We start from the raw sequence: 12,675 nt of genomic DNA, 5'->3' as shown, positions 1-12,675 counted from the left end.
ATGAACATAAATGTTCCTTTGGGAGATTTTATTGGTTATATACTTTCCACTGAAGCTACAGAGGGAATTGCAGATTTGACCTCACTTTCTCTAATCCACCACTGTGTTTTTTTAAATTTATTTTTATTTTTAAGATTTTATTTATTTGACAGAGACACTGAAAGAGGGAACACAAGCAGGGGGAGTGGGAGAGGGAGGAGCAGGGAGCCCGATATGGGGCTCGATCCCAGGACCCTGGGATCATGACCTGAGCCAAAAGCAGACGCCTAATGACTGAGCCACTCAGGTGCCCCTAAATTTATTTATTTTTGTACTTGACATATACTATATTAAGTTTCATGTGTACAACATAGTCATTTGACATATGCCTTAAAAGTCTACCACAAAAAGTATAATTACCATCTTTTACCCTACAGAGTTATTACAATATTACTGATTGTATTCCCTCTGCTTATATTTCTGTGATTTATTTATTTTATAACTGGAAGTTTGTACCTCTTAATCCCCTTCACCTGTTTCTCTCTTCCTCCCACCCCCCTGCCCTCTGGCAACCAACAGTATTTTCTCTGTATTTATGAGTCTGTTTTTTGTTTGTTCATTTGTTAGATTCCACATGTAAGTGAAATTGTATGGTATTTGTCTTTTTCTGACTTGACTTCACTTTCCATAATCCCTATAGCGTATCCATGTTGTTGCAAAAGGCAAGATTTTATTCTTTTTTATGGCTGAGTAATATTCCTGATGGGTTTTTTGGGTAAACACCCAAAAGTGGATCATATGTATTTCTATTTTTAATTTTTTTAGGAACCTCTATACTGTTCTCCATAGTGGCTGCACCAGTTTACATTCCCACCAACAATGCATGGATGTTCCCTTTTTCCACATCCTCAACACTTGTTACTTCTTGTCTTTTTGATTATAGTTAATCTGACAGGTGTGAGGTGATGTCTCATTGTGATTTTCATTTGTGTTTCCCTGATGATGAGTGATGTTGAGTGTCTTTTCATGTGTCTGTTGGCCATCTGTATGTCTTCTTTGGAAAAATGCCTGTTCAGGTCCTCTGCCCATTTTTAATTGAATTATTTGAGAGGTTTTGGTGTTTCGTTGTTAAGTGTTTTTTTCTTTTGTTTTGCTTTGGATATTAACTCCTTATCAAATAATTACATATATCTTCTCCCATTCATTAGGTTGCCTTTTTGCTTTGTTGATAATTTCCTTTGCTGTGCAAAAGCTTTTTAGTAGTCCAGTTATATATTTTTGTTCATGTTGCCCTTGCCTGAGGAGACGGATCCAGAAAAGTATTGCTAAGACCATTGTCTAAGAGTTTACTGCCTATGTGTTCCTTCAGGAGTTTTATGGTTTCAGGTCTTACATTTAAGTCTTGAATCAGTTTTGAATATATTTTTGTATGCGGTGTAAGGAAGTGGTACAGTTTCATTCTTTTGATAGACCTGTCCAGTTTTCCCAACACCATTTATTGAGCAGATGGTCTTTCTCACCATTGTTAGATCCTTGGATCCTTTGTCATAGGGTAATTGACCATATAAGTGTGGGTTTATTTCTGGGCTCTCTGTTCTCTTCTGTTGATCTGTGTGTCTGTTTTTGTGCCAGTACTGTTCTGTTTTGATTACTGTTGGTTTGTAGTGTAGTTTAAAATCTGGGATTGTGCTACCTCCAGCTTTTTCTGTCCCAAGATTGCTTTGGCTATTCAGGGTCTTTTGTGGTTCCATACAGATTTTAGGATTGTTTGCTCCAGTTCTGTGGAAAATGCTATAGATATTTTGATAGGGATTGCATTGAACCTATAGATTGCTTTGGGTAGTATGGACATCTTAACAGTATTGTTCCAATCCATGAGCATGGTATATCTTTCCATTTATTTATGTGATCTTCAGTTTCTTTCATCAGTGTCTTATAATTTTCAGTATAGTTCTTTCACCACCTTGGTTAAATTTATTCTTAGGTATGTGTGTATTCCATTGTAGTTAACATACAGTGTGATATTAGTTCAGGTGTATGATACAGTGATGGAGTAATTATATACATTACTGACTGCTCATCATAATAAGTGTACTCTTGATCCCCTTCATCTATTTTTATCCATCCCCCCCACCCCTCTGGTAAACATCAGTTTGTTCTCTTTAGTTAAGAGTCTGTTTATGGTTTGTCTTTTTTTCTTTTTTCATTTGTTTCTTAAATTCCACATCATATTGTATTTGTCTTTCTCTTATTTCACTTAGTGTTATACTCTCTAGATCCATGTTGCAAATGGCAAGATTTTCTTTTTATGGCTGAGTAATATTCGAGTGTGTATGTGTCACCTCTTCTTCATTCATCTATTGATGGACACTTGGGCTGCTTATATTCAAAGTAATTATTGATCAGTATGTATTTATTGCCATTTTGTTGCTTGTTTTATGGTTGTTTTGTAGTTTTCCTTTTACTCTTTTCTCACTGTTTGCTGGCTTTAATGATCTACTTGGATTCCTTTCTCTTTATTTTTTGCACGTCTATTACTGATTTTTGATTTGTAGTTACCATTAGGTTTGTATATAACATCTTATGTATACATCAGTCTATGTTAAGTTGATGGTCACTTAAGTTTGAATCCATTCTTTACTCCACTCCCCCCCACATTTAAAGTATATGGTGTCATACTTTACATCCTTTTATTTTGTGAATCCCTTATTTTTTTTAGATATACTTAATTTTCCTACTTTTGTGCTTCCTGCCTTCCTCCTATTTATCAGCTTTCCTTTCCACTCAGAGTCCCCTTTAACATTTCTTGTACAGCTGGTTTAGTGGTCATGAATTTAACTTTTATTTGTCTGGGAAACACTTTCTCTCTTATTCTGAATGATAGCCTTGCTGGATAGACTATTCTTGGCTGCAGGTTTTTTCCTTTCAGCACTTTGAATATATCATGCCACTCCCTTCTGGCCTGCAAACATTTCTGCTGAAAAATCACCTGAGTGCCTTACAGGGTTTCCCTTGTATGTAACTGTTTTCCCTTGTGGCTTTTAAAATTCTCTGTTACTACTGTTGGCCATTTTAATTACTATGTGTCTTGGTGTGGACCTCCTTGGGTTGATTTTGATGGGGGCTCTTAGTGCCTCCTGGATCTGGCTTTCTGTTTCCTTCTCCAGATTTGGGAACTTTTCAGCTATTATTTCTTAAGCTTTCTGCCCCCTTTTCTCTTTCTTCTCCTTCTGGGATCCCTATAATGCAGATGTTATTACACTGATAGTGTTGCTGAGTTCCCTAAGTCATTTTCATTTTTCATTATTGTTTTTTTCTCCTTCCTGTCCAGTTTGATTGCTTTCTATTACTCTACCCTCCAGGTCATCGATCCGTTCTTCTGCTTCCTCTAGTCTACTATTTATTCCATCTAGTGTATTATGAATTTCATTTATTGAGTTATCTCTGATTGGTTCTTTTTATGTTTTCTATCTCTTTGCCTTACTGAGGTCCTCTACACTTTTCTACAGTCCAATGAGTATCTTTATGACCATTACTTTAAATTCTTTATCTAATGTTAATGTATTACTTATCTCCATTTTGTTTAGCTCCCTTGCTATGATTTTGTCCTGTTCTTTCATTTGTGACATATTCCTTTATCTCCTAATTTTGTCTAACTCTGGTCTGTTTCTATATGTCAGGAAAGTCAGCTACCTCTCCTGTTCTTGAAAGTGGTGGCCTTATGAAGAAGAGGTCCTGTAGTGCCATGGAGTGTCTGGTTTACCAGAACCTAGTGCTTTAGGGGTGTCTACTGTGTGTTTTGTGAGTGTCCTGTTACTGTGGCTGAGCTGCTTTTGCCTTCAGGTGTCTGCAGTGGCTCTTTGCCTATTGTGGGCAGGGTTTGGTCTCTGGGTTAGTGGGCCAATCTGGGGCCACCTCTGGCTTGAGTTGAGTCAGACCAAGCATTTGCTAGAGATGCAGTAGCACTCAACTACGGGGCACTTTCCTTGTGTTGACCCCTGAGAAGCTTTTGGGCTCTGGCCAAGGGTGCATTGGAGGAAGCAGGTCCATAGAATGCAGGGGTGCATGGTTGTAGCAGGGTTTGTGCAGGTCTGCTGTAGGAGAGGACCTGCAGCCATCTACAACTCCTGCCAAGGCTGCTGGGGTGGAGTGGGCAGATTCACAGAAGCATGGGTATGGGGTGCGCAGTGTCATCAAGCTCGCTGGAAAGTGTGCTCTGCTGGTTCCTACAGATGTCTGTGTATCTTGGCTGGGCACAGGGGAGAGAAATGGCACTCACCAGCTCCTTTGTTCTGGAGAGAAGTCTCCCAGGGATCCCTTCCCCTGCAGAACATGCTCTGATTATTAGTAAACCAGTCTCCCTATTGTATATCCCAGGCATTTTTCAAACTGCTACTTCTACATTTTATCTTCGTGGGGCTGTTTCTTGTGTGGCTTACTTAAGGATGGAGTCAGTTTCTTAATGTCTTCTTGGCTCTCCCAGAGCTGAGCCCTCTGATTTTTAAAGTTCCAGGTGTCAAGCTGCACTGATTGTGAGAACTAGCGAAATTATGCTCCTCTGCTTTTCAAAGCTAAATGTTACGGGGATTCGTCTTCCCTGTGTGAGTTCCCCATGCCTGGGGTGCCTGGTGTGAGGGTCTGTTTCTTTACCCCGTCATGCCTGTGGCATCCCTCCCTCATGTGGACAGTCCTGCAGTCATTTTAGCTCCCAACTGGGTCTCTACCTTTCCTACCCTCTTCAATTCGGCCGCTTCTCTACATTTATCTGTGGAGAGTCTGCTCTGTCCTGTTTTACTCTTTTTAATGCAGTTGTAAACAGTATTTTTTAAAAAATTTCTCCTCCTGCTAGTTTATTATTGGCATGTAGAAATGGAACAGATTTCTGTGTATTTTGTATAACTGCAACTTTTATTGAATTCATTTATTATAGTGGTTTTGATTTTTTTCTTTGGTCTTTAGGGTTTTCTATATAGCGGTGTTTCAGGTCCCTTCCCACAGCAGACCTACACAAATCATGTCATCTACAAATAGTGATAGTTTTACTACTTTACCAATTTGGATGCCTTTTCTTTGTCTTACATGATTGTTATGGCTCGGACCTCTGTACTATGTTGAAGAAATCTGGGGGAGCAGACGTTCTTGTCCTGTACCTGATCTTAGAGGAAAAACCTTCAGCTTTTCATTTTTGGGTATGATGTTAGCTGTGGGTTTGGGCTTTTATTATGGTGAGGTATGTTCCCTCTATACCTGTTATACTGTGTTAAGAGTTGTTATGAATAGGTGTTGAATTTTGTCAAATTTTTTTTTCTGCATCTAATGAGATCACGATTTTTAATCCTTCATTTTGTTAATGTAGTGTATCACATTGATTGATTTGCAGATACTGAACTATCCTTGCATCCCTGGAATAAATCCCATTTGATCTTGGTGAGTAATCCTTTCAGTGTTTTGTTGAATTTGGCTTGCTAATATTTTGTTGAGAATTTTTGCATTGGTGTTCATCAGGGATATTACTGGCTTATAATTAGCATTTTTCCCCCTGTAGTATGTATCTTTATTTGGTTTTGGTATCAGAGTAATGCTGGCCTCATGGAAGAATTTGGAAGCATTTGTTCCTCTTCAATTTTTTGCAGTAATTGAAAAGGACAGGTATTAACTCTTTAAAGGTTTGGCTTTACCTGTGAAGCTATCGGGTCCTGGACTTTTTTGTTGGGAGTTCTTTGATTACTCATTCAATCTCATTACTAGTAACCATTCTGTCCATATTTTCTATTCTCGATTCAGTTTTGGAAGATTGCATGTTCCTAGTAATTTGTCCATTTCTTCTAGATTGTCCAGTTTGTTGGCATACAATTTTTTGTAGTAGTCTCTTATAATTCTTTGTATTTCTGTAGTGTCAACTGTAACTTCTCTTTCATGTCTGATTTTATATATTTGAGTCCTCTTTTCTCTCGAGTGTGGCTAAAGGTTTATCAGTTTTATCTTTTCAAGAACCAGCTCTTAGTCTTGGTCTTTTGTTATTGTTGTTTTGTTTTTGGTCTCTATTTCATTTACTTCCACTCTGATCTTCATTATTTCATTCCTTCTACTAACTTTGGGTTTGTTTGTTCTTTTTCTAGTTCCTTTAGTTGTAAGGTTAGATTGTGTTATTTTTCTTGTTTCTTGAGGTAGATCTGTATCGCTATAAATTTCTATCTTAGAACTGTTTTTTCTGTGTTCCAAAGATTTTGGAACATTGTATTTCCATTATTATTTGTCTCAAGGTATTTTTTAATTTCCTTTTTGGTTTCTTCATTGACCCATTGGTTGTTCAGTACCATGTTGTTCAGTGTCTATGTGTTTGTGGTTTTTCGAATTTTTTTCTTTTGATTGCTAGATCTTGTGGTCTGAAGTGAGTCTTCATATGGATGTGTCTTTTTTTTTTTAATCATTCAGTTACCCTATGTCTTTTGATTGGAGCATTTAGTCTGTTTACATTTAAAGTAATTATTGATAAATACATTTGCCCTTGAATAAGGTGGTGGTTAGGGATACTGACTGATATCCATGCAGTTGAAAATCCACATAAAACTTGTGAGTGCCCCAAAATTTAACTATTAATAGCCTTCTGTTGACCAGGAGCCTTGCTTGGTAACATAAATAGTTGATTAACACATATTTTGTATGTTAGATGTACTAGTATTCTTAAAGTAAGAAAATCATAAGAAATACATTTTTTTATAAAAAAAAAATCCATGTACAGTTCAACCCTATGCTGTTCAGGGGTCAGCTGTACTTCCATTTTATTTGCTTTCTGGTTGTTTCTGTTCTTTTCTCCTGCTTTCTTTTGTTTGATGACTTTTAGTTTTATGCTTAGATTCCTTCACATTTTGTGTCTATTACAGGTTTTAGGCTACCATGAGGTTCATATATAACAATGTATTTAGCAGTCTATTTTAATGGTCACTTCAGTTTGAACATATTCTAAAAGCACTACATTTTTACTGCCCTCCCACATTTTATGTATTTGGTGTCATACTTTACATCTTTTTATTTTGTGTACCCATTAACTAATTATGGTAGATAAAATTGATACTACTTTTGTCTTTTAACCTTCGTACTATTATAAATAATTGATCTACTACCTTTACTGTATGTTTTTACCAGTGAAATTTTTTCTTTCATAATTTTCTAGTTATGTCCTTTTACACTTAAAGAAGTCCCTTTAACATTTCTTGTAAGGCTGGGTTAGTGGTGATGAACTCTAACTTTTGTTTGGGAAACTTATTTCTCCTGCAATTCTGAATGATAATCTTGACGGGTATTCTTGGCTGTAGGTTTTTTCTTTTCAGCACTTGGAATAGATCACGCCATTCCTTTCTGGCACACAGTTTTTGCTGAAAAAGCAGTTGATAGCCTCGTGGGGGTTTCCTTTGTATGTTATTAGTTGCTTTTCTCCTGTTGCTTTTAAGGTTTTCATTAATTATTGACATTGTAACTACAGTTGACCCCTAACAATGCAGGGGTTAGGGGCACCAATCCCCTGTGCAGTTGAAAATCCACATATAACTCTTGACTCCCCCCAAGTTTACTAATAGCCTACTGTTGACCAGAAGCCTTAAACAGCTGATGGACACACATTTTCTGTTATATACTGTATTTTTAAAGCTAGAGAAAAAATTAAATCAGAAGAGAGAATATAGTTCTGTACTGCATAGAAAAAATATCTACATGTAAGTGGACTTGTGTTGTTAAAAGAGCCAACTGTATCATGTGTCTTGGTATGGACCTCTTTGGATTCATCTTGTTTGGGGCTTTCTGTTCTTCCTGGTGCTAGATGTCCATTTTCTTCTCTAGGTTATAGAAGCTATCAGTTATTATATGGTAAGTTTTGTGTCCATTTTTTCTTCTCTCCTGGGATGTTTGTAATGCAAATGTTCAGCTTGATTTCTAATACCTTGTGTTCCAGATTGCTGATTCATTTTTCTGCACCTTCTATGATATTGATACACTAGAGGGTATTTTTCATTTGTTATTGTATTCAGCTCAATCTTTTTTATATTTTCTATCTCTTTATTAAAGTTCTCACTGAATTCAAGTCCAGCTAGCATCTCTATGGCTGATACTTTGAACTCTTTTATCAGGAAGGGCATCTCTGGTTCATTTTTGAGGTTTTGTTTTGGTTCTTTTGTTTGGAACTTACTCCATTTTGTCTACTCTGTATTTAGTAGGTCAGCTACATCTGGTCTTTAAGGTAGTGGCCTTCTGTAGGAGGCATCCTGTGGGGGCCAATAGTGCTGTCTCCCCTGGCCACCAGAACCAGGTGCTCCAGGCACGTCCCCTGTATGGGCTGTGTACGCACTGGTGGGTAGCAGTGAGATTTGGCCACAATTGCTCTGAGCATTGTGGTAGGCGCAAGCTGTGCCTGTTGGGAAGGTGAGTCCAAAGATTAATGCCTGGTCAGTGCCAGTGGTGCTAGCAAAGTAGAAAGTGACCTGCAAACTCTTCCATTCCCAGAGAAAATTCCTACAGATTGTTGCCCCTCCCAGCACATGCCCTAAAATTAGTAAATGTCCTTCATGTGTAACCCAGTACTTTTCAAACTGCTACCTCGGGTCTCAGAGTGATTAAGAGTAGACCCTCAGTTTTCTATAGCCTTTGGCTCTCCCAGAGTTAAGCCCCACAGATTTCCACAGCTCAACATTATGGGAGCTCATCTTCCTGGTGCTGCAGACCCCACCCTATGAGAGGCTTGACTCTTGCCACTTATGAGTGATATCCCTCCCACTTTATGGGTCACTGTGCCCAGGATGTGGTTCTTGACCTTCTCTCTGCCCCTCCTACCCTTCTCAGTGTAGCTTTTTGTCTTTAGCTGTGTTAAGAGCTGTTCTGCTAAGTCTTTGGAACTGAGTGAGTTGCATGTTGTGTAGCTGCATCATTAGTGTGTCCGTGGGAAAGGTGAGTTCACAACCTTACTGTGCCATCCTCCCAGGAGTTCCAGTGGGTGCAGTGGGGGTGCCTGCTGGTGGTGCTCATGCATGCCCTGCTGTGCCCACGTATGCGTGAGCTGCTGCACTCGCATCTTCTGTGTTGCCATCGAGAGCTAGGTATAAACCAGTATATTCTGAAGTCCTATCCAGAGCTGCCTTTTGATAGAAAAGTTAATTGCATCATCTACCTTTTATCAATCTTCTGTGGTGGTTTAGGCAACTTTCAATTCCAGACTTGAGGCCCTCAAATTAGGTAACAGTGGCTCTTTAAAACTAGACCCCTTTTCAGGGTTTTTCTAGTTAAAAAACACACGTGACAGATGTTACTTGTGTTCTTCTGTTTCTCAATAAAGGTTGATCTGAAGGCCACTTGCGCAAAGACACTGCTATTCTTGTGAACAAGATTGGATTTTAATGCTCTGAACAATTCCTACTTCTTCACTGTCACAATAATCTGGGTAGAGGCCAAAGCTGAAACCATTTGTATATGTAAAAATAAAAAAAGCAAAGCAGGTCTTTCTGGACTTGACTTCACAGCCCTAGTCAGGTCCTTGTTTGCAGAGGGAGCCTGAGGGCCAGTTCAGTCAGATGACCCATATCTGGTTGTTTGCTTCGCTTTTTGATGTATTCCAGAGTTTTCACCTAGGAGGAAAAAGAACAATCAGTATTCTTTCTGGTTCACCAGTGCGCCAACAAATCAACCATATTGTGAGTTTATGCTTTCTTACAGCTAAAGTCTTTTGAAGGATAAAGGAGGAGAACCAACCAACCAAGTCTTTAAAGTATGGGGCGCCTGGGTGGCTCAGTCAGTTAAGGGTCTGCCTTCAACTCAGTCATGATCTCAGGGTCCTGGGATTGAGCCCCCCAGCCGGAGGCCTGCTTTTCCCTCTCCCTCTGCTGCTTCCCCTGCTTGTGCTTTCCCTCACCATCTCTCTCAAATAAATAAAATCTTAAAGAGCGAAATCTTTAAGTACAACTTCTTAGATTATAATTTGCTTCTAAAATCAGATTTTGGTGTGACCAGGAATAGCTCACATTTTTATAGATGTGTATTTTATTCAGAGAGAATAAAAGGAAGGGGAGACCGGGGTTTGTTGAGGCCAGTTGTGCTCTGGCCGGTGGCTCCATGTGGTTTACCAGGACCCACATGCCTTCCCAGTGCCTCACCATGGTCCTGGTATCTGCACAGCCGTGTCTCTGTGCCAGGTGCCACAGGTTGACAGAGAGCTGGTTGAGTCTATTGTTGCGCAGGTCTCCATGTGCCAAGATACTATTAAAGAAGGAAAGGCCCAGGGAGCTTTGGCGCTTCAAAGCCTGAAACAGGAGAGAGAGATTACCATCTGGACATGGGGCCCAGGTTGGACCCAGTGTTGATGCCAGCTCTACCATGCATCTTCCGTAGGGCAAGCTGCTTAACCTCCCAAGTCCCGCCTTCAGCTGTAGGAGAGTAAGGTAGTGCCAGCTCCTCGGGTAAGTGAAGATTGAATGAGATGAAGCATATGAAGCCTTCATTCTGTGCCTCCCACATGGGCATTACTCATGAAATGGAAGCAGAAGCAAGTGATACTTTCATGAGACTCCACACACAGCAGGGTAAAGGAATGAAGTGATAGGCCTTCTTCCAAGTACAAACAAAAACTGAAAGGCTACAATAAAATGTCTTTCAGATGTATCCTGAGCCATCCAAAGGTATGGTCACTGTCTAGGGCAGAAATAAAGACCAACTGACAGCTCCCCATAAACAGCCCAGGCCCAGCTTTCTTAAGACCTATTCTACAATACCAAATCTTGCCTCTGATTAGAGGTACCTAAACAAGCGAAGTCTAACCAAAATGTCAGGGTAGACCAAGCCTGAATTCAACAACAGGCCTTGGAGAAAGGATACAAGTTCTGAAAGCTAAACAGAGGCATGTGGGAAGGCCCAGTGAACAGGTGGGCCTAACCAGCCAGCCAGGTTCTGTCACGGTCCATGGGGACCCTGGACAGCTGTTGACCTGGGCCCTTGCCTCACAATGCAGAACATCAGTGAGTCCAGCAAAGCAGATGAGAAAGGAGCCCTTAAAGTGGGACAGGTATTCTCCGTGCTTTATACAGCTCATCTCATTTAATCTACACAGCACATCTTCGTGGGAAGCACATTTCTGACCAGCTAGGCACATGTAGGTACATGTTTTGCACTGTCTCCCAAGGATCCCAACCCCTGGTTATTCAAGCACTGTACTGGGTGCTAGGGTGAAGGGACTTTGTAGATGTAATTAGAGTTATGGACCTTGGAGAATCCTGGATTATCTGGGTGGGCCCAATCTAATCCCTTGAGCCCTAAGAGGCAGAGAAATTTCTGAGAGACCAGTAGCAGAAGAGGCAGAAGGGGTGAGTTCACAGAGATTTGAAGCATGAGGATGCTACCTATCATTGATGGCTTTCAAATGGAAGAAGGGGGCCAAAAGCCAAGAAATGCAGACAACTTCTAGAAGCTGAGAACACCTCTAGCCAAGAGCCAGCAAGGAAACGGACCTTAGTCCTACAACTGCATGGAACTCAAGTCTGCCAGCACCCTAAGGAAGCCAGTCAGTCAACACCTTGATTTTCACTGTCAACTCACCAAACTGATAATATAAGTGAGTGTTTTAAGCTGTTGAGTTTGTGGCAGTTTTTTGTAAGGCTGCAAGAGAAATCCAATCCACTCCCATTTTGCAGAGACCCTCAAAGCTCAGAAATCTTTGGGGAACTTGCTCACGGACCACAGGTCTTAAGTACAAAGCAGGGATTTGGGCTCCAGTGGTCTGACTCCAAAGCCTGTGCCCACACCCTTCCATGTTCCACTCCAGCTGATGGAATATTCCCATAGACCCAGTGTTAGCATCACATTAGGATTCCAAATTCTGAAGAGGCTAAGAGTTGCTTTTCTCAACTACTCAGGGTGGACAAAACCAACCTAGTAACCATTGATGTGTCCATCCATCGTTCTACAAATATTCGTGGGAGCCAGATCCTCTTCTAACTACTGAGCCAACTTAATCCTTCCTGCCATCCTCTGCCATGTGAGAATTTACAGTCTCTTGGTGGAGGGAAAAAAAAACTATCAAGGTGCAGCTTCAAGCACAGTTGGGCAAGGGTGGCTGAGCAGCAATGAAGAGACCTCCATTGCAGGGCCAGTCGAGCCTGCCTTGGCAACGGCCCGGACCTACGACAGTCACAGAAGCAGCTGAGCTGACTGAACGTTACCGTCAAGGAGTGGGGTCATGCCGTGCACTGCCCAAGCCTGCAGGCCCTGGGAGAAAAGCGGCAAGTACCGGGCACAGACTCATTAAGTGGCAGCTGACTGCCTGCTTGGGATCCTCTCTCTAATCAAGACAATGCAGTTCTTCTACCCCAACCAGGAACCTGGGCAGAGATCACCATTCCGTGGGTTCCAGCCCAACCTGCTGCCTGCCTTTCAAACCAGCCCTTGTCTGATGGCTGGGACAACAGGAGGGTGCGTATCTTCAGGACAAAGCTAAAACAAATTCTATTTCAAATACAACTAAAAGAGTCTCCCCGGAGAGAGGTCCTTTAACTACATTTCACTGAAGTGAGAGAGATTTTTTTAAAAGACAAGGGAGACAATATCTAACAACTAGCTATTTCTCTATTCTGTATCTTCTCAGTAAGCATTTTATCTTAAAAAGCCCAATCCACATGTTTAAAATGCACAGCCCATTAAAAGTGAAATCATGAGAGACAGATC

The 12,675-nt window shown here is 40.6% G+C and overlaps 1 protein-coding gene across 2 annotated transcripts in view; it reads right to left on the bottom strand.

Moving 5' to 3' along the window:
* Positions 1-9,337: 9,337 nt before the first annotated feature.
* The window catches only part of VPS35L (VPS35 endosomal protein sorting factor like), a 115,023-nt gene continuing 111,685 nt past the window's right edge, over positions 9,338-12,675 (bottom strand). For both annotated transcript variants that reach the window (XM_028091667.2, XM_028091668.1), the window contains 2 exons: positions 10,116-10,262; positions 9,338-9,590 (listed from right to left, as the gene is read on the bottom strand). In XM_028091667.2, coding sequence (XP_027947468.1) covers positions 9,492-9,590; positions 10,116-10,262 — 246 coding nt within the window. In that variant the 3' untranslated portion in view covers positions 9,338-9,491. The remainder of the gene's footprint in view (positions 9,591-10,115; positions 10,263-12,675) is intronic.

The sequence above is a fragment of the Eumetopias jubatus genome, unplaced genomic scaffold (assembly GCF_037043125.1).
Source record: "Eumetopias jubatus isolate StellerSeaLion01/CBP00866 unplaced genomic scaffold, mEumJub1_p1.0 scaffold_12, whole genome shotgun sequence".
NCBI classification, from domain to species: domain Eukaryota; kingdom Metazoa; phylum Chordata; class Mammalia; order Carnivora; family Otariidae; genus Eumetopias; species Eumetopias jubatus.
This window is presented reverse-complemented; position numbering and strand designations above follow the sequence as displayed.